Source organism: Peromyscus maniculatus, chromosome 19 (assembly GCF_049852395.1).
Source record: "Peromyscus maniculatus bairdii isolate BWxNUB_F1_BW_parent chromosome 19, HU_Pman_BW_mat_3.1, whole genome shotgun sequence".
Classification (NCBI taxonomy): domain Eukaryota; kingdom Metazoa; phylum Chordata; class Mammalia; order Rodentia; family Cricetidae; genus Peromyscus; species Peromyscus maniculatus.
The window spans coordinates 74103914-74125472 of record NC_134870.1 but is presented as its reverse complement, the minus strand read 5'-3'; the positions used below and the strand labels follow the sequence as shown (position 1 = coordinate 74125472).

Sequence of the window (21559 nt, the reverse complement as noted above, 5' to 3'; positions counted from 1 at the left end):
TACCAACAGCCACCAAGAACATGCAAACAGGAGCCATGAGATGCTGCTACTCACCTGTTCAGAGAGTTAAGAAAAAAATGCAGACAATACCAAGTGTTAGCTAGTACAGGGAGCAACTGGAACTCCCACGCGTTGCCATGGGAGTACAAAATAGCACAGTCACTGGGAAAAACAACTTGGTGGTTTCTTACAGCACCAACTGTGTATTTATTGGATGTCCCTGCAATCATATTGCATGCTTTGAAGGATGAAACAGAAATGCTATATTTTTGAAAGTGATTTTAAAATGAATATATTGATCACTAATCATTTGAAGGAAAACAATTTAGATCTTAAAGAACTTATATTCACTCAAAGCCTATATATGAGGGCTTATAGAACTTTTTATTTCCTGCAAACTATAAGCAGCTCAAATGTTCTTCAACAGGAGAATCTACACACTGTGGTACGCTTATTCAGTGGAATGCTAGTTAGCAGTAAAACAACGTTTTGAAACACATTATAACACCAAGGCATCTCTAAGTCGTGCTGAATGACAGAAGCCATTCAGAAAAGATTTTACATGTATCGTCTTTTTTAGGTGACAATCTTGAAAAGCCTGTCCTATGATGTGGGGACTAGAGCAGGGGTGGCTGTAGTTAGGACATTAGAGAAAGGGAGTTTTGAGTACACAAGGCAGGGGCACTGTCTTAGGCTGACTGTCTTTGTGGTAGTAGCTACACACGTTTATAAATCTGCTAAAACATATAGAGCTCTATACAAAGCAAGTCCGTTTTGCTATACGTTAGTTTAGAAAATAAAATAAGGCCATTTAACACGGATCAGGACTGCACAGCATTCGTGGAACCACCGCACTGTTCTGTGAGTTTCCCCACCAGAACCTTCGTGGGAAGGCAGCCTGAGCCTCGGCTTCCACCCTGGGGCTTTCCTCATAGGTTGCTCTTGCTTAGTTAGGTAGAATGGACCCCCTTCTACACATGCCACTGCCTCCTGACCCAGGCAGCTCTTTTTAGCTGCCAAGTATTGCCATGTTGGATTGTCTGTCCCAGCTTTCCAGGGCTGCTCATGCCTTCATCTAGGTTTTACTCTTCATAGGGAAGAAAAGAGTCAAGCCTGTGTGGTGGGCCCCAGGGTGCTAACTGTGGAACTCTCATGGTGGCTCTCGGCAGCTAGAGAGAGGGTGAAGGAGGGCAATAGCAAAACCCTCCTCCTACCACAGAGTGCAGAAAGATCTAGTCACCGGAACAGGAGGGCACTCGCCAGACCCAATGCCAGAACCCTAGGAGTCCTTGGTAAGCTGCTGGGTGGACCAGGCCCCAGCCTCCTCACATGCAGCCTGGGCCTGAAGTGCAGTTAGGAAGAGGATGGCAATTCTTTGGTGTGACAGTCACACCTTGGGACATAGCCCAACTCTAGACCTGCCTGGCTTTGCGGTGAGTACAGCAAAAGCCAAGAGGCCACCTCAGTTGCCATGGTAGCAACATTCTGGGCTGGGGCACGAGACTGCACGTGTCAGACCAGGGCTGCATCTGAGCTCGTTTTGTAAAATACGCAGGACACAAGGGTCGCATTTTAACCATGTCTGAGGACACAGCTCAGCAGCAACTGTGCATCCATCACCACCCGGCAGAATCTGTCCTAGTTCAGCCCTGATCTCTCTCCAGCCTCCAGGACCACTACCATACTTTCAGACTCCACGAAGATGGGAATATTTTCTCCCAGTCTGTAGCCTGTCTGTTCACATTCCTAACGGTGTTTCATGCAAACAGTGCTGAGCTTTGATGGGGTCTGATTTACCTATTTTCTTGATGAACCAGCTTTTTACGTCAGGTCTAGGAAACTCTTGTCTACCCCGGTCAAGAAGATTGTCTCCTATATTTTGTCTAAAATTGTAGAATTTTCTAGTGCCAGCAGAGGTTTATGATCCAGTTTCAGGTGACTTTCGTATAAGGTGAGGGTTGGGTTGATTAACGTTTGTTTTTGGTGGTGTTTGGCAGGGGGCTGTCCAATTATCCCAAGGCCGCCTGTTGAAAAGGGCATCATTTTTCTCCTGAGTTGTCTCTCTTTGTCAAAATGCAATTCACCATAGGTGATCTCCCCAACCCCCCGCCCTGGGACTCACTCCATATTCCGTGTAGGAATATTCCAGATTTTCTGAGTGTCTGCCCAAGGGCCCTGGTGACGGGCAAGGTCACTTGCAATCTGGCGAGCTGGCATCTTTAGAAGAAAGGGCTTTCGTCTCTTAGTTCATGTGAGCCATACATGCAGTTATTCTCTGGCAGGTAACTGCGTGGCTGTGCTCACTAAGGCTGAGGAAGGAGCCCACACTGGATGGTTATTGTTGTTCCCCAAGGCTGCAGTCTCTATGCCCAGCTCATCTCCAGCAGCACGTCTTCCTCATCATCGTAGGTTACTAACAGGCATCCTAACAAGGTCAGTTCACCACCAGCAAGAAGGACCACGAGACCAAGGCCAGTGCTGGCCCGGCAAGGACTCACGGAACCTGAGGGGGTTGGGGGTCTTGCTACCTGGCCGGCCTGAACCCCATGGCTGTGTTTGGAGTTGAACATTTGGAACAAGCGAGGGCCTGTAAAACTAGTCTTGTTTTTAAAAATAAAAAAATTCCATTGTTTGGACAGCGGCGCATACTCACAGGAAGGTGATAAATAAGCGACGTCCCTGCTGTGGGACAGCCCAGGTTTTGTGCTGCAAAAGGGTGGAAATGGGATCCTACTACACACTGTCTTCTCCTTGTCTGTTTTTTCTCTTTTTTGCTTCACGTTACATCAGGAACCCCACTTTCTGTCAATTCAGCTTTGCATCGTATTAACAAGCAAAGCTGACAACTTTATGAGGCGACAAAAGGCAAAACGGTGATGAATCGCTTCGCTTGGAACCGTGGAAGGGATCCCCGGCCAAGCAGGTCATTGATCTCTGAGCTGCGTGCTTTCTCCATTAGCCCGTGTGTACTATTTTTGAAAAATTAGCAATTTTCCCCCAGCTGGAAACGGTGCCAATCACCAGCAGGGGGCGCTCAGACATGCTCTCTGCAGAGGCCAGGAAAGGGATTTTTCAAGTTTTTCCAGCTTCCTGTAGGTGAAAGCTGGGGACCCTAAGCCTGGACGTTCTGTCAGGGGGTCAGTGGCCCTCAGACTGAGTGTCTGCTTGTTCCCCTGAAGAGAGGCTGCTCCTGAAAACATCATGAGACACATCCCTACCGTCTGCAGTTCATTACAGGTCAGGAGTGACCGCCTATCAGTGCAACCATTTCACAAGGATGTCCCTAGGGTTTGATGGTCAAGGAAAATAAAAAGACTGTAATTCTGACTTCATTGCTGGCCTGAGAAGTGTCCTCCAAGCCCCCTTACCTGGAAGTATGACCAGCGTCCCCCAGGGGCCTGGGGTTACACTTTCTTCCTTCTATCTTCCAACAGATTTGTGTAAGCACCGAGGAACACGCACACTCACACAGGAGATGCTCTGTCCCTCACTGACCTGAGTCCAAACCGTCACCCAGCACTACTGCCCTGCTCTGCTTCATTTGTAGGGTGAAACTGAGACGCAAGGGGTCCAAGGACCTTCCTGCTGAGGCCCCTGGGTAGTCCGGGTCCAGTGCTGGAGACCACCTTGGGACACCTGGTCACATGGAGCTAGACAGCACCATTGGGTCACGCTCCAGGCAGCGGCTACGGGCGGCTGCCGGGTTGTCATACGGCAAAAGGGTAAGATGCGGGAGCAGAACAGAGTTTCAAGTCACGGCTTTTACTTATTTAGTTCAAAGTTTGCAGATTTATAGCAAGTTCTGAAGCTGTGGGCCAGAAAGAAATTGTTTATATCTGGGGATAAGAGCTGAGTTTTGAGGATGGATGGAGTCCACCGGGCCTGGGAAATCAGTTCCTAATTAAGTTGGATTTGCAAATGCGATCTCAGTTAAGGTTAATGACAGGGAGCATTTCCCATGTTATTATCATCAAAATGGTTTCATTTCCACGTAATTAAAATACAGGACCCTGTTAGTTTCTGTCAAAGGGAAAACTAGGCCTCAACACCAGCAGTCAGGAACATTCTGTCCCACCCATGGGAGACAAAATTCAACCAGATTATCTTCTGATACATGTTCCTTTCCTTTACATTTAATTTTAAGCCATGGCCCCACACATGCTGGCCAAGGGCTTTGCTACAGGACCTCGCAGAAGGTTGCAAACATCTGAGCCACGTGGTGGCGTCAGGACACCACAGTCCACGGAGTTCTCCTTCTCCAGACCCAGGGAGAGGGAGCGAGGAAATTAATCCGCATTTAACTGTCTTTGATTGACCTCAGAGGCCAGGGCCTCAGAGGCTGCTCGGTGAGGCCTGGGTGGCAGCTGGGGGAGGCGCGGGGTGGGGTGGGGTGGGGTGGGGTGGGGAGGGGTGGGGTGGGGTGGGGTGGGGGGAGGGCTTTGAGAAAGTGTTCTCTCCCATCCACACTCCCCATGACTGACACCCACAGAGCTTTTCTCTGTCAGGACTGGCCTCGGCTGCCTCTGCTGCCCTAAAGCTTTTGTGTTGGCTCACACGCTCCTGTTTAACGCTGTCTCCAGAGAAAGAAGGCCATGGCTAGCTTCTTTCACGGTCTGATTGTCACCCTTGTTTTCCACTTGGGAGTCAGTGGCAGGGCTCAACAGCCAACCTGTCTGCGATCCATTTAAATGTCCGGGTCATGAAGAAATGAGTGTCATCGGCAACCGACATTCTTGGCAAAAGTCTCAGGATGGTGATCTGTAGAGAGAAGCCGTCTACAGTAGGAGGCCATCTTTCTCCATTTTTGACTCTTCGTACCCTGACTGCCCAGATGCTGTGGCTGTTTCAGGACATTTCGGCACGCGTGTCCCTCTCACCCCTGGCTGGCTCCAGTTCTAGCCATGTTCACACTCGTAGAGGAAGCTAGGACACCATTTGTGATCAAATCGCTTCTAATGTGTCTCAGGAGAGAGTGTTTCTCTTTTTTTTTTTTTTCCTCTAGCAAAATTCATGCATTTGAAATTCTGGGGTCTGGGCGTGATGTGCAGACTTCTCTGTTTTGGGGTCTTTGCCGGGCATGAGAACATAGTGTTTCACGTCACTGACGATTATGACTCTGATGAAAGAGAATTCTTCTTCACGGGAAGCCGGGCAGCATCCGCATGGCTTTTCTCACTTTCTGGACAGGTGTGGACAGACTTCCTGTGTAGGTGGGAACTTCAGGATGTCCCCTGACTTCACTGTCCTGCACTTCCCCTCAAGTCACTGTCCCCGGGGGAAGGATGACGCTTTGCCACACATTCCAGTGTCCGGTTCCTAAGCTCCAGAACTTGGAGGACAAAGATACCTTGGCCTCCTCTGGCAACTTCGCCCTTTACTTTGGCGGTGTAGGGGTTGGCTTCAGAGTCCTCCGGGCTTCTCACCTCCTGAGATGTGAACTTGAGACTCGGTGACCAGAAAGACAGAAAGCCGAGGCACTTCTGGTGTTAACCGGGTGCTCACCAGGCCAGGGACTTCCAGGCTTCAGAGGGCTCCAGCTCTGATGCCCGCTTCCAGATCTCTCCCGGCCAGTGGCTCCCCAGAAGAGGGGCGACAGAGGTGGGCAACGGACCCTGTGGGAGCCGAGGCTGTCCGACCCGGAAGGAAGTCACAGACCTGACCTTTTCACCTCTCCTCCTTGAGGAGGTCAGCGGCTTGGTGGCCCCTACCCCAGCATCCGGTAGTTCCTGGGGCTTTGCCCCTGCTTCCTTCTAAATACGGTGGGAAGCAGAATGGGCCACGATACTCACGTTTCTTCACTGTTTCCAAGTACCCATTGCTTTTAAGATCCCAATGTGTCCAAAGTGTAATATTTAACAAAAATATCAAACAGAAGTCACACTAGAAGTATAAACCAAATACTGATGATATGGGGCCTTTTCCTTGGGGGACAATTTAGCCCTGGCTGACCTTGAACTTGTGATCCCCCTTCACATCTCTAGTGCTGGGATTGAAGGATGTGCCTGGTTTTGTGGCCTTGAAACTTGGGGTTCGTTTGCACAACGTGTGGGCAGCACGCAGGGGCGGGGTCTGGGGAGGTTTCCTTGGAAGGACGAGGGAAACAATGGCAGGTTTTCCAGCAAGCAAGGCCTTGAGCTCAAAGCAGGTTCCGGGTGCTGAACAAACATCCCTGCGCTAGAAGGCCGGACTTTCAGGCAGGTAGCCGGCCTCCTGTCCTGGTCAGCACTTGCTCCAGAGACAGACAGTGAGGACCCACTCCCATGTGCAGCCACAAAAACCCATCCACATCTACTCAGAGCCGTGTGTGGAGCCACAAGGAGGAAGTCAGGTCCGTTAAACGGCAGGGTGGGCTTGTGGCACTTGGGGAGCGGAGCCCCTCTGTGTGGGCAGCACCTGCATCTTCAGGCTGCACTTCCTGGGGTGGAGGAAGATCTAAGGAGCCTGGCACCTGCTGAGGTCCTGCCTCTGGGGTGGCTCCAGAGCCATCTCACCTGATCCGAACCTCTCCTGAAGACAGGAGACCAGTGGGCCGTGGATCTTCAAAGCAACACCTATAGCAGGTTCCACTTAACTCACGCCCTCAAGGTAACAGCGGAGGAAACTGAGACCCGAGAGCAAACCGCCTGGAGGCTGTAGCAGCACAGGGTGGGTGGAGCCTCTGGAGCCTTCCGGTTCAGCATGCCTTCCGGGCTGCTCGGGGTGATCTCGGGTCTTTCTAGGACAGGATGGGCATGGAGTACACAGAGGTGGGATTGCCCATGTCCTCTCTGAGCACACACATCTGTCTCGTTTGGTTAGCACCAAATCCCCTCTGGATAGATACCAGGCCTCCCTCTCTGGTCACAACCGCTTCACAACTGAGCAAGCCTATCTCTGAGGAGGCCATACCCCAGGGACACTCCTCTGCAGGCTGGCAGAATGAGACCTAAGCCTCAGGCTTCTGATTCCCACTTTGTGACAAAAGATGCCAGAATCCCAGAGCTGGTGGGGCTGATGCAGTGTGGGCCCTTTGGGAGACCTCTTGGGCCTTGCACAGTGGTGATGGGTGGATGGTACCCTGCAAGGCTGGCAAGGAGAGGCTAAAAAGGCTTCCAAATGAAGCCGAGACAGAGCACCTGGTGATGTGGACAGAGGAGACAGTCCTTCCTGTTCACTGCTCTCCCTGGGTTCTTGCCAAGCCACAAGCAGTGAGAGGCTGTCCTCATGGATGGGGTCTCCTTAGCTCCTGCCTGGTTTGTTCATCATGTTCCTCTTCAGCAGAGCATGCTGCTGCCTGGTGCCAGTCCATGCCAGGCCTGGGCCCAGCAATCCACAATGCAGGAAAGGAGAAGAAGGCTGCCCAGACGGGACACACGAGACCTGTCTGTGCATTTCCGGGGAGCTGCTCGTCACCCTGAGCTCCACACCTTTCCCCCTTCTGGAATTTTTGCTCTTTGTCCTCAAATGCTCTTCTGTTTGTCTCCTTCTGCTCCTTCCCACTTGCCCCCCCCCCCACCCACAAGCTCCAAAGAATAAGCATGGCTAGCCCCAAGGAAATGACTGGATCTCTTGGGACTGAAGAATGCCTAGCGCGGAGTCTGGTGCTTGAGGAGGCCATTGGGGTTTTTGTTACAGGGTCTGCAGGTGTGTTGGCAGACAGAGAGATGGAGGTAGGAGATGGAACACATAATATAGTGGCCTGCACGTGTACCCATTTCACCAAAGACAGAGACAGGGAGGTGCCTTGTTAGCATGGTAAGGAGGATGTCCCACGGCTACAAAGCATTCACAGCCACTCAGCACAGACTACCAGCTCAGCAGTGCTCACTGGTGCCTTCTGGGTTTTGAACTTGCTGGGGAGAGAGTTCGCAGCCCCTAATGCCTTAAGTTGCTGTCCAACCCGCGGCTTCCACCTAGGGCCTTTCTCTCCTTGGCAAGCTCATTTCAAGTCACTGAGTCCTGAATGACAAGAGTATTTCTGAGACCACTGGTGAGGCCCGCCCCGGCTGTGCTTCCCCTGCGGCTGATGCTGTATCATCCACACCCTGCGACTCATCACCACTTTCTTAACATAACCAAGTCAACCACGGTGCTGGAGGAAGACATCACCCACGCCACCGAGAGAGAAGACCCGGGACAATCATCAGGAAGGAAGTCCCGTGGGCTTGCAACTCTGAGAAGGAAACTCCCAGACTGTCAGGACAGACACTCGCCTCTGTGCTTACCTGACGTGGGGACAGACCCAGAACCATGACTGTGCCTTCCCTGGTGGACCAGGAAGGCCAGGGTAACTTCAGCACACGGGCCCTGGAAGAGTTCTCTGCTGCCTGGTAGAAGACATTAGTCTCTTGCCTTTAGATTTGGCTTACACCTGGTTTTCCTCACAGTAGACAGCACCTAATAACTAACCCCTGTCTATTTTACTTCGGTCCCAATGTGTGTTCAAGCCAGTCAGTTCAAACCCTGTTTGAATGAAAATGGGAACTCACAGATAATATATGCAAAGACCTTCACACTGGGAACTGGTAGCATGTTTTAGTATCCTAAATCCATGTCCACAAGAGACTGGACTCTGTGATCAGGCAAGGATGCCATTTACAGCTGGCCTGAGGTTTGGCCAACCTTTAAAATACATGCACAGAAAATTGAAAGTATATGCAGTTGGGATGAAGGTGTAGAGACTAGGAGGGCTTGGCTTCTCTCTGCTGAGTAACGTTTAAAGGAGAAAAAGCAAATACTCTCTTGAGAGTTCCTGGCTGTGGTCCACTGTGGGAAACCCTGGGGCTCCGGCCAGAATCTCCACTCCACTCAGGGTCTGCTTTCTGGAGCAGAGTGTCTCAAGTCTAGGGGAGGACAGGGTAGATGGTGTCAGGTTGTTCAAGATGACCCAAGTGTCCTATGGCTTGGTTCAGTCAGCTAGCCCTGTGCCCCACGTGCCTCTGTTGCCTTTCGGTGAAGCACCTGGCATTGTCACAGGATTCACACCTGTCACACTAGCTGCATGCTAAGTCCTGATGCAGTGGGGCTGGACACTTGCCGGGCAGGTGCTGTCACCCCAGACCTTTGCCACTTTAGGAAAACCAAGTGGATGCAGGCCCCAGCAGGTCCCAGAAGGATGAACTCTGGAGGGACGCTGGGCCCTCACAAACTACTCAGGGGAGTGGTACATTTTTAAGAGTTGAAAGGGCTCTCGAAGCTAGGCTCAGCTAAAACTGAGCAGGACTCTGCCATGCCAGACACTGTGCATGAGACTCCTTCCTGTCACTCCCCAGAGACATCACAATGTCCCCAGGGATCCCAGTGCTGGAATTGCATCCAAGGCCATGGGCTGGTGTAACCTTGCTTTTCTCTGCTGCCCTCTCAGCCCTGGCCCCTGCCTGGCCATCCTAGAGGCCATTGGGATGTTCCTCAGTCTTCACGTCTCTGTGCAGGGCATGGGACAGTGCCCATCCCAAGCACCCGCTGCTTGCTCCCCAGGGTGCCCACCTCAAGCAGATTCCTGTGCAAGCTTCTACACAGTCCAAAGCCCTTGGGTAATGGACACCCTGCCTGCTGCCTGCCTCGATCATGGTCAGCCACCACTCCGGCTTATGTTTAATACGTGGCGGAATTGTGTGCTCACAGATTCCCAGGCATCCTCCCTCCATAGGTACTCGATGGAGCATAGAGAGAATGTTCTAGTTGCTAGGTCTCTGAGCAGCGGTTTTCAACTTTTCACCTGCTCTCTTGACAGGGTCAAGGTGCAGAGGGAGTGGACTTCTGTGTGACACGGTCACCGACAGACACACAATTTGTGTGGTGACACTCAGCGTGCATGAGCAGCAGCCCTGTCCCTGCCTTCCTCAGCTTTATCCACAGTGTGCCACTGTGGCAGTTTCTACACTGGGAAGTAAGGGCACATCTCAGCCACGCTATCTGTGATATACGCAGAGGGACAGATACCAGGGGACCGGACTTCAAAAGGACACTTGCCATTTGGGTTTAACTCAGCTGATATTTGGGGGATGCTTGCTATCGGATAGGAGCTTGCTTTCGAAGTAGTTAGGGAATACAGGCAGGCAATGACCTGGTCCAGGCTGGCCCTTCTAGGCCAGTCCTCTCGGTGGCTCTTCAACCTGTGTGGCACTACAGAAGGCCACACCACAGGTCCACAGCTTGTTCTCATGGCCTTCTCCATTCGGTGACCTGACAGCTGTACCATGTCCTGGTCGGTCCTTTGAGATTTTCACACTACAGACTCAAAGACAGACTCTCTACCTCCTACATGGCTTTTTGTTTTGTTTTGAAGTTTCTTCCTTGATGTGTCCCTTCAGGGCCTCACAGATGCCCTGAAGACCTCTTGGATCCCTGGGACACAGTGAGCCCCTGAAGGGGCTGCCTGTCCTAACCCATGTGGTTCTCTCAAAGACTTGCCCATAGAACTGAGCGCATTTTCACACACCGGTGACCCCTGGCTGGAGGGACAGTGACCGAAGCTTACCTTGTACAAGTTGCACAGCCCAGGACGGCTGTGGGCCAGAGGGCTCCGGCTCTGCTTTAGCCAGGGTACCTGCCGAGGACAGAGTGGGCCGGGTGAGTCCAGTGTGGCACTGCCCGCAGAGCCCCACAGTCCTCCGAAAATCTCTGGGACCAGTGTAGCCGACCTCCAGCAGGGCAAGAAATCCTTCCTTCCTTCCTTCCTTCCTTCCTTCCTTCCTTCCTTCCTTCCTTCCTTCCTTCCTTCCTTCCTTCCTTTAAAAAAATAACTATTTATTTACTTATGTATATAGTGTTCTGCCTGCATGTGTCCCTGCACGCCAGAAGAGGGCACTAGATCTCATTACAGATGGCTGTGAGCTGTCCTGTGGTTGCTGGGAATTGAACTCAGGACGTCTGGAAGAGCAGCCAGTGCTCTTAACCTCTGAGCCATCTCTCCAGCCCAAGAAATGTTTTCTTGTCTGGTGTTGTGAAAGTTCTTGGAAACCTACTATGGAATTGCAATGGAATGGCCTCATGTTACATTGAATTTTATCTGCAGGTCTTTAGTCTCTTCTGGCAAATATGGCGGCACTGGTGCTGGACTTCCAAGTAGGAACCAGCCGTGGATGGCACTCTCTCACCTTTTCAAGGCCTCTACAGAGGTCCAGACGACTTCAGGACCTGTAGTGCCCAGGGTCACTCTTGAGGCCACGTGGAGTGACATTTTCTGTCCACGTTCTTTATTGGTAAAGCTCAGAGACTCAGTATTCAGAAGCACCTTTTCCCTGGCACGAGTCATGTTACTCTCCACTATCCTCCTGTGAATTTTGTGATGTGGAGCTTATTCCTGATTTGGAGTATTCTAATTTAGAGTATTAACTATGAGAGGGTATGTTGACATCAAGGAAGTTCAAGTGAGTTCCAAAGAACAGAATCAGAGCACCTGAGTAAACGGCCTGCCAGGGGCATCTCCGTCTTTTTGACTGTTCACAGTAAAATAATCAGGAGGGAGGGGTGAAAGAGGGATGGTGGGAAATGGGAGACGTGGAGGGAGAGAGGAGGGGAAGAGGAAGGAGGGAAGAGTAGGGGAGGATTATAGTGCTCAGTCCAGAGGGAACATCAATCCAGTAGGTCCCAGACCCATGCTCTGCTGCAGATGAATGGTCTTGTTAATGGTGGGCAGGAAGGTGTGCAAGAAGGTGACTGTGATGTGGCCTGCTGGTCCCTCCGGAAGTACCACTGAAAGTCAACACACCAGGGTTCGAAGAGGGAGTCTGTGGTGACCTGTGCTCAGTGGCATAGCCATGAACAAGAGCCCTCACCCATACAAGAGAGGCTACTTTTATACTAGCAAGAACCCCTGGTGACTTAAATCCCCTACATCGGGAGCTGAAAAGAGTGAGACGCTCCAGTAGTCATGTTGGAGTAAACCTCCTCGGGGAAGCCCGTGTAGGCTTCTGTGTGATAAGACCTGGCCTTCCCCAAAGAGTGGTCCCTCAACTGAGCAAGGGAGGGTGACTGAGCAAACCCAGGCTACACATGTGGGCAAAATGTGAAGGAGAGGCCTCTGTTACTGTCTCCTCTGTGGAACGAGACAACTTTCTCCATGAAAGTCACTGTGAGCTCCCCCGACCCTTGCAGGTCTGACATCCACGCACAGGGTGGGTAGATGGCTCCCTCAGAGCAAGATTGTGGCTCTGAGAAAGTATGAACTAGTGATGCTTACAGAAGTGTAATCTGTCCCCCGACATCACTACTTCCAAACAGGATTAGCCAAAGGATGACAAGTCTTTTCCTTGTTGTGAGGGTTCACATGGGTTTGAGCTTCGAGTCAGGGTGGGTACAGTCTGACAAGCAGCAAAATGTCTTTGACTATCTGGGAAGCAAGTGCTTCTGAGCCTAAGCTGTACCTGCAGGTCGGAAGGGGTGATGGGTGTGTGTGTGTGTGTGTGTGTGTGTGTGTGTGTGTGTGTGTGTGTGTGTGTGAAGGACACCCCTTAGGAAGAATCACAAGCATTAAGCTCACATGTAGGGGGCTCCCCCAGGACACTTCATTTCCTCTGAACTCCTGCTCTTTGCTTTTTCTATTCATAAACAAACAAACTAGAATGGTTTTAGCCCATTTGAGACTGAGGCAATAGACACAACAGAGAAACACCACCACAAAACAACTTCAAGGTGAAATACTAAAGCCATGGTTTGAGGGGAATGTCCAAGAACTCTTAGATACTAAGCCGGTCTCTTGGCGTCTCAGTGACGTTCACCATGAGCTCAAAGAGGGATTATTTTTCCCCACAATGATCTAGTCCTTCAGACGTCAAGTTACACTCTCCATCAACCAGTCAGAACTGCTTGTCACCATCTAGCTAATCCTTTTCTTTAACCGAAAGGAATACCAGTGATTGGGAAATAAATCCTTTAAAGTGGACACGGGTTTAGAAGGAGGTGAGTCAGGATCAGTGTCTCTGGGGAGGATATATCACACAGATCACATTCTAATGTACTCGGAGTCTTTGCTTTTATCTCTCGTTTATCAGCATCAGGTTTATTCAGCATCATCTTCATTCAAGAGGAGCCTGTCTACCTGCGGGAGCCCTGTCCCTTTGAACACATCCTCCCTGGGGAGCCCAGGAGGGCAGTCCTGGTGTGTTCACTCAGTGTGACGGTTAACGCTGACTGTCAACCTGACAGGAGCTAGACTCACCAAGGAGACATGCCTCTGGGCTTATGAGGGATTAACTTGATAAGAAGACCTACTCTAGCATACTACTCACTGGGCCGGCACTGTGAACGGAATAAAAAGGAGAACTCCAGCCCAGCAGCGGTCACCTCCCTGTTCCCTGTCTGTGGATGCCATGTCACCAACCACCTCAAGCTTCTGCTGCCGTGGTGTGCTGAACCTTGAGCTGGAACAAGCCCTTCCTTCCCCCAGTTGCTCCTGTCCGGGAATTTGATCACAGCGATGGAGGAGATGCTCAGTAACTGCTGGCTTTCCTTCGTCTGTCCCCTCACGCACCCCTTAACACCCACAGAATACTCCGTTAAGCGTTGCAGGCAGGAACAGTGGTTATGGGGGGGGAGAGTTAGACACCACACTGCCATGGTGAGAGACCACGCGGTGTCTGTGGTAGAGACGGAGTGCCGGGGACAGTGCCATGGTCGGGGGGGGGCACCAGCTTGAGTGCCCAGACTTACCTGTGGGTGTTTCTCAAGGCCATGGGAATGCCAGACACACAGTACCATTCATAAGATAAAAATACAAGCTAAAGAGTCCACATGCAATTAGTACACCATCTTTGGTCTGTTCAGATGTTTAATGAGTACATACAAAGGCAGAGATACACATTACGCGGAATCATTTACAACAAAATCAAATCGGAATACAACCGCCTAAAGGTATCACCATTAAATACAAACACAAGGTACAAACATCCCACTTCTACAGAGGGTGCAATGCCCATCAAATTCCAGTATGACTGCCACTCACTTAAGTAGCAGTGGATGCTTGTGACGGCCAAGGCAGCAGAAAGGCAGAGTTCGCCACCAGGGACCAATAACTGGCCAAGGTGAGGAATCTCCATAAAGCAATTCATACAAGAAATCTCAAAAGTGCGCACTTGGACACAGATGCTGGAGTGTCTATTACAGGCAGACTTTCAAAGGAGTCTCTGTGGAACTATCGCCAAGTGGGTGGGCGGCAGTGAGTGGTCTGTCCATCCCTAGTGGCTTACGGGAAAGTTCTCTTTGCTTCTGTCTGGACCCCTAGCGCTTAGCGCTTATTAGCAGATGGCAATGACACACACACACACACACACACACACACACACACACACACACACACACACACTCTCTCTCTCTCTCTCTCTCTGACAATGGCTCTGCTGGAACCCTGGGAGTATCACATGGGCACTTCCACTCTGTCCTTCCTGTGACCTTTCATGTCACCTTTCCACAGGATGGCAAGTGTATCGGCAACCTTCGGATGCCAATGTTAACAGTGAAGAGTAAAGTAACTGGAGAATGGAGCTATGTTTAATACAAATCAGAATGCCATAGAAAGTATCAGGAGATGGACCTTCTGGCCAGTTTACAAGATCGATTACACCCAGTAGTACTTAGTGGTGGGAACAGTCTTAATCCCGTCCTGTCAAAATCAGAGGCAGAGCAGCCATCTGAATACTAAATGATGAACTGCCTGTCCAGGCGGGTTAAAAATGGAGATTTCATGTTCAATAAATAGATAACAGAAAATATAGGCAAAGCCACCAGTAAGGTGGCGTTAGCTTAGACCGTCCCTCCCCTTCTGGAAGAATGGAAGAGGAGCTGCTACCTTCTTGTGGCTCGTGTGTGTGTGTGTGTGTGTGTGTGTGTGTGTGTGTGTGTGTGTGTGTGTATGCTATCTGGGTGTGACAGTACATGATCAGCTTAGGTCCTCTGTGAGATGCTTGCTTGGAAAGGGAAGGAATCCTTCTATGATTGTGTTCTGAGAAGATGGCGGGCGCGTGGGCGGGCGCGTGGGCGGGTCTGGGGGCTGCTGGGCTTGGCAGTAGGTGAGGGGTAAGGGGGCCAGAGCCCTGAGGTGTCTTTGCTCTTTTCCTCAAAGCCACCTACCTCCTCATACCCTCACGAGGCCTGAGCATCCTAAGGCTGGGAAACCTGTTCCTTCGAGGCCGCAGCACGGCCTCCCCTCCTCCCCGGGACAGAAGAGAACGCTCTCTGTAAATGGACCTTTCACCGTGGATGGCAGAAGAATATGCCTTCTCAGGGCATTCTTCACGGGCTTGCTTTGAATGTCAGCCCGGCAAACACACAAAGGCTGGGTGTTGTCCCCGCATTCTGTGAGCCGGGGGTGGTGGCTCTGCATGGCACGGAGGCACCACGTGCCTGGGGAGGGAGGATGCGGGAGGCACCAGGACCAGATGCCCTTGTGCAGGGGAAGGGAGGGTGTCCGGAGTCTTCCAGACTCTTTCTGGAGACCTGGCTCCATACAGGCAGGCCACAGCTGCATCTCCAAGTGGCAGGCGGTGGTACCTCTGGTCCCACCCGAGCATCCTGCATGTGTGTTAGATGTCTGTCTTAGAATGACGACGAGGATGCCGGCTTCTGTCACAAGTGACAGCCAGCTAGCCTTAGGACTCTTCTTTGCAACTTTCTTAGGGCCCTTGGTAGCACAGGAAAACAAGCCCCCATCTATAAACTTCAAAATACAAATAGAAACAAACAGTCCAGGAGCTGCCCCTGGCTTCTAGGGTGACTGTGATTTATAGCCAGGCACAGAGTGAGCTAAATTTCCATCTCTGACATCAAAGAACCAAGAATCACAATCAAACAGGCTTGGACACCATGACCAGACCTCTGCTGTGTGTGCCTGGGCAGCGACCTTTCAGCAGAGGAAGGTGCCTCTGGCTACGCTTGGGACAAGCTACAGGAGGGAAGAGGGGAAGACCAACACAAACAAACTCTGTATGGAAATGCCATAACCCTAGTTTTGTATGTGAGTTTAAATAAAAACCTAATAAATAATAAGGAAATAAGGATCACATATGCAAACACCCAAGGGACTTTTTTTTTTAATGAAGGTTGTTCATTTTAAAAATCCTTCATATTCAAAATGCACAGCAATGGTGCAAAGAACTGACATCTCAAGTTAAAAAAGCCCAAATATTTAAAAATTATATATATGTATTAATCCTGTGAAAATGCTTCCTCTCCCCCAGGGTCCTTAATGATCTAAGAGACACGATTTGCAAATATTGGGACTGCTTCTGAGCTTTGAATGTCTTCTTTGAGAACTTTGAAGAGCATGTGATTTGAAAGCAGCGCATGGAGAGGCACATCTGTACACTCCGGGCGAGACACGGCACTATTCACAGACATGCTATGGGGTTTCAACTCGAACCCTGACCACAGCTGGTTCCAGAACCCATGCCCTCCAGCTGTTTGGCCTTTGCTGCATAGCTTAAGTACACGTTCTTGTTCCTTCAGCTGCACAGACTGTGTTAAGGGGTCTAGGCTGGCGAGGCTGGGTGCAGGTGGGGACTTGGTTACACAGGCCTCATGGGACAGTCAGGGGAGTCCAGGACTCATGTGCCTTGAGAGGAGCACTTGAAAAGCCACCGTAATGTAAGTTAGCACTAGAAACAAGCCCCAGGATTGAGAATCAGGCTGAGAGCCCTGCCCATGAGTAAGAACAGTGCCTTGGACAGGCCCTGAAGGAGCCGGGTGCACCTGGATTCTGTTAGCAGTCAAGACACATGAGTGTTAATGACAAGCAAGTGGTGGTGACATCCTCACGGGGACCAAACTGAGACACCAAGGGGCTCTGGTGGCCGCAGAGCAGGAGACCTGCTACTGAGCTCACCTTCAACAGTTCACGGTCACGCTCACTTTCAAAAGTGTGGCTGGAGACCACGGCATGTCAGAAAATCTGCATCGCCCTTGGCCCTAGAGCCGTGAAGAGGCCTCTGCCCCACGCTTCGGTCCAAAGCCGCTTGAGTTCTGCAAGGCTTTGAGAACAAACACAACTCACAGGCTGCAAGGGCGCTCAAACACCAGGGCTTGTTTTGAGTGTTCCCACCCCACCCCTCTCCAAACTTGCCCAGCCATCCAACAGAGTCACGCAAATGCCAAACATCTGTAGGGTGACAACCACCTGCCACGAATGCTAGACAAACCTGAACCCCACAGGCTAATGCATCACCCACCCCAGATGTTGCTCTTGGAAACTGGACTACCTGCATCGTTTTAACTTCTGATACATTTTCTTTCTTTCTTTTTTTTTATTCACAGAACATTGTTTTCTTAAAAGTCATGAAACACAATTTATATTTAAATTAATGGAATCACAAAATAATAAAGCTTTGACTCATGAACATTCATTAATCCCTCCCCCCTCCCCCAATAAAACTACTTAAGACAAAGGGGAAAGTTGCCCGGAGGTGGAGGGGTTTGCTCTGCAGACCTCCTTCACCTCAATCGGACCATTGTTTCACAGCGGCAAGACATCAGCAGCCTTGGGAACCCAGCAGAGAGCAAGCACAAATCAGGACTGAAAACAGAAGCACTGTGCAGAGGCAGAATCAGCCGAAGCCCCAGGCAGAGGGCATATACATACACCTAAGGACCAGGACTCTCAATGCCACATCCAGGGTGCCCCCAAATCCAGGATGCAGAAGGCCCTTGCATCCCTGAGCGACACCCCAATACTGTCCCTTGTGAGGAGGACAACAGGAGCAAAACATGTAGAAACAGGCTAAGCGGTGACCAAGCCCACTCCCCTGGGCCCTCAGCATTGTCCGACCAGGGCCAGGATCTCAGACACAGGGACACGTGCCCAGTTCACTTGCCCACCTCTCCTTCCTTCCTGCGGATAACCCCACAGCTCCTCTAGTCCTCGGAGCTCACCTTGCCAGAGCCCCGCTTGGGCGCACCCCTGTCACCGCTAAAGAAGCGCCCGATGGAATCAAGGATGCCCGTGTCTCTGTGCCTTGGGAGGAAGCCATGCCTGGCATGGTCCATGGTACTTGCTGTGGCCAGGTACTTGGATCGCTGTGAGGGTCTCTTCTGTGATGCCATCACATCCAGGCCTTCGGAAGCTGCTGTGGGGTCTTCTTGGATGGTCTGGAGCTCGTCGGACTCTGAGGGCCTGTCTTTGAAGGTGTTGTCCTCCCTTCCTGGGGCATCTCGGGAAAAGAGGCGGACCAAGTGGGGGCGGCTCCCTGGGTCAGCTGGGTGGGCACCCTGCCAGTTATTCTTCGGGTCTGCTGTGTGCTCGGAGTCTGTCACCGCCGTGTCCTCGGCCGAGATCCCATTGTTCTGGATCGCATCTGCCTCCCCTGTAACAACAACGAGATATGAATGTGGGCCTGTGCGAGGCCTACAAAGGACAAAGCTGCTTTCTTCCCGGGGTCTTGAGCTAGCTGTCTCCTATAAAACCCAGATAAGTGCAGGACCCAAGGGGCTCCACAGCACCTCACATTGCCTCAGCGGCACGGAGCTAACCTGGATTAAGCTTTCTTGGTATAGGAGGCTCAGGGGCCATCTCCATGACCTCACCAAAAGAAACCCCCCTTGTGTGTGGGGGGGAATGGCCTGAGTACCCATAACAATCATGCCAAAACATCTCCTGAGGAGTTACTCACTGCACCAGAGAGAGCTCCATGATGTAGGTATCTTGTGTCTACTGTCGAAGAGGCCGCCAGTGTGTGACCCCAAATGTTGAAGTCATTGTTTGACAAAAGGTGCCTCCCGTGTCCTCAGTGGAGAACAGAACTCCTCACATCTTTCCACAGCTCTGGGGACGGCAGGGCACTGGAGCACTCCTCTCTCCCAGATTCCACAGGAGGCCTCTGGCCCCGGGAACTGCTTCCTCAGGGAAATAAGTCCATTTTTCTCCCAAGTTACAGTGTTAGGTTTAAATGACTGATGCCTAACTTCCTTTCCCAAGTCTAATGCCTGCTTGTATGAATTTGGCTTAGTCACACTGTCCTGGAGTAACACCCATCCATCTACTCACCACCCATCCTTTATTGAACCTCACTCCCGTCTGTCCATCATCCATCCACCTTATCCAGAGTTCAGAATGTAGAGACCCTCACAACAGTGATGGTGCCTAGGCCAGGCTGAGGGGACAGGCAGTGCCAAGGACTTGCCAGGTTTCTACTCCAGGGAGGTAGAGAGAAGGGAGAGGCCAAGAGGGATGAAACACCACAGTTGTGGGCGGGGGCACTGTTTCCCTGAAGGTGTTTTCTGGTAGGTGTGTCAGGGTATCATGAGCACCAAGTTTCCATGGCTCATCAGAACCACCCGCAGGACCTGGACAGTTCCATTGGCAGCCCTGGTACATCACAGAGAGGATGGAACCCAGCCCATCAAGAAGTTGGTGTAACCCCAGGGGGTCACATCCCATCCTACAGCAAACTCACAGTCACCCATGTGCAATGCCATTTGCTTTGGTGGTATTGGGGGGGTTGTCCCTGAGACTCCCTGTCTGCTGAGGATGGAGATTCCAGATTCCCAGAAAGGAGGGTGTTCACCCCAGCCACACCGTGTGTGCACACAGTCAGCTTTGGAGCACCAACTACCATTCTGAAAGAGGGGATGCTGCGTATGAGCACTCCTGAGGTGCCATCTCTCAGTCCACCCCACAGGGCCCAGCTGGCCAGCAGAACATCCAGAGACAGATGACTTCAGGCCTGCTGAAGGACCAACCCATGATACACAACTTCTGTAATCTGGATAGTAGTAAACATACTAGTTAGAAAAAGATCAATAAGGCTTCACACTGAACAGTCCCTGTGAGGGTCTTTGTTTGCATTGAGATGTGACGGCTAATAATCATTATCAAACTTGACAGAATCACCAGGAGACAACTAGAATCACCTAGGAGACAATTAGAATCACCCAGGAGACAATTAGAATCACCTAGGAGACAATTAGAATCACCCAGGAGACAATTAGAATCACCTAGGAGACAATTAGATTAACCTAGGAGACAACTAGAATCACCCAGGAGAAGAGCCTCTGAGCATGTGTAGATGAGAGCTTCTAGATTAGGTTAATTGCAATGGGAAGACTCACTCTGGATATGGGTGACGTCATTCCACCAGTGAGGGGCCTGGAATGAGCACATGGGAGAAAGCAAGCCCAGCAGCTGAATTTGTCTTTCTCTGCTTCCCACCGACTCACACTCTTACTGCCTACTATGATGGGGTGTGGGGTCGGAATAAACCCTCTCTTCCTTAAGCTGCCTTGCTCAGGTACTTTGTCATGGAAACAAGAAAACCAACCGCTGCAGAAGGCAATCTGGAACACACTGGATTTTTAATGAATCGTGGAAGACTTGCACTTCCTAAGAATAATACTCTCTGCATTCACAGTCGTTAGAATCTGGGTGCTGGTACCCAAGGCAAGTCTGTAGAAGGTTCTCCTGGGTGGGCTCTCCCTATTTCTCAGGAGTCACACTTGTTAAAGTCTGGGTGGGTAACAGACAGTCTTGGGCGAGGGCTCTCCTGGGTGGGCTCTCCCATTTGGTCTGAGCAGCTGTTCTCTGGGACCAGCACAGCTGACGTATGATCCACACCAGTCACATACAGACTTGGTGAGGGTTGAACTCATGCGCACATGCACACACGAACACACACTCACAGAGGTGGACAGAATGCCATTTCCAGGCCTCCTGCTCCCCCATCTGTGCTCTGTGTAAAGTGCTCACACAGGGGGAGCTCCCATACACTCCCGGAGCTGCTCGCACTGTGCTGGTCTCCTGGTTCCAATGTCCCAGATAATGGAGAGGAAAAAAAAAAAAGGAACATATCTAAAATGTCTTCCAAACATCAGAAGACTTCTGACTCCAGTGTGGCTGTCTTATGTCTTAGTGTGTCCCTGTCCCAAGGTTTCTAGGGTGAATTGAAGTGACCAGGTGTTCCGCAGCTGCCTGAGCTCAGGAAGGCTCCTCTGATCAGACATGGGCTGCGGCCACACAGATGACCGGTCAGTGGGTTCTGGGACAGCTGATAGGAGGCCTGAGGCAGGTGGTGTCCTTGGTTGCATATATTAACAGAAGTATGCATGAATACAACACCCATATGCCAAAGACTTCCACACTCATAAAATCACGTGGGTCTAGAAACTGACCCACAAATAGCATGGATTACTGTCGCAGAGGTGCTAACTGGGACCTTATTCCAGAGCAGAACCATAAGCTCATCTTGCAGTTGAAACATTTGCTGGTGACGAAGGGCCAGGCAAACTCTGGGAACCAGGATGGCTGCGGTCTAATCCAGGTCTCCATTGGATGACACACGCTGTCATGATGGGTGCTGTGGAAACCGGCCGCTCAGTTTAGGGTGACTGAGAAGAGGGCAAGACCAAGTGGGTGGAGATGCCCGCTGGGACCATTCTTCCATCATCACTGGCTGGTCATGAATAACAAGGAGTGTGGTTCTTTCTAACAGTGCTCAAGCTCGGTTGGTCACCGTGCAGTGTTGGAAAGGTGCACACAGCGGAAAGGTACACGCAGCATTTTGGGAGTGCTTTGGAGAGGTGGAGTTTCAGGGTTGCGGCGCTGACTTCCAGGTGGAGGGGGCGGCAGGAGCACCTAGGAGCCTGGTCCTGGAGTTGT

General features: G+C 51.1%; 1 protein-coding gene across 4 annotated transcripts in view; it reads right to left on the bottom strand.

Annotated features, from left to right (window-relative positions):
- Mbp (myelin basic protein) overlaps positions 1–21559 on the bottom strand; it is a 112268-nt gene that overhangs the window by 15121 nt on the left and 75588 nt on the right. For 2 of the 4 annotated variants that reach the window (XM_042264067.2, XM_076555627.1), the window contains exons 4-5: positions 17842–18272; positions 10460–10528 (exon numbers count right to left, since the gene is read on the bottom strand). In XM_042264067.2, coding sequence (XP_042120001.1) covers positions 10460–10528; positions 17842–18272 — 500 coding nt within the window. The remainder of the gene's footprint in view (positions 1–10459; positions 10529–17841; positions 18273–21559) is intronic. The other 2 variants (XM_015992703.3, XM_006973886.4) reach the window with 1 other exon arrangement.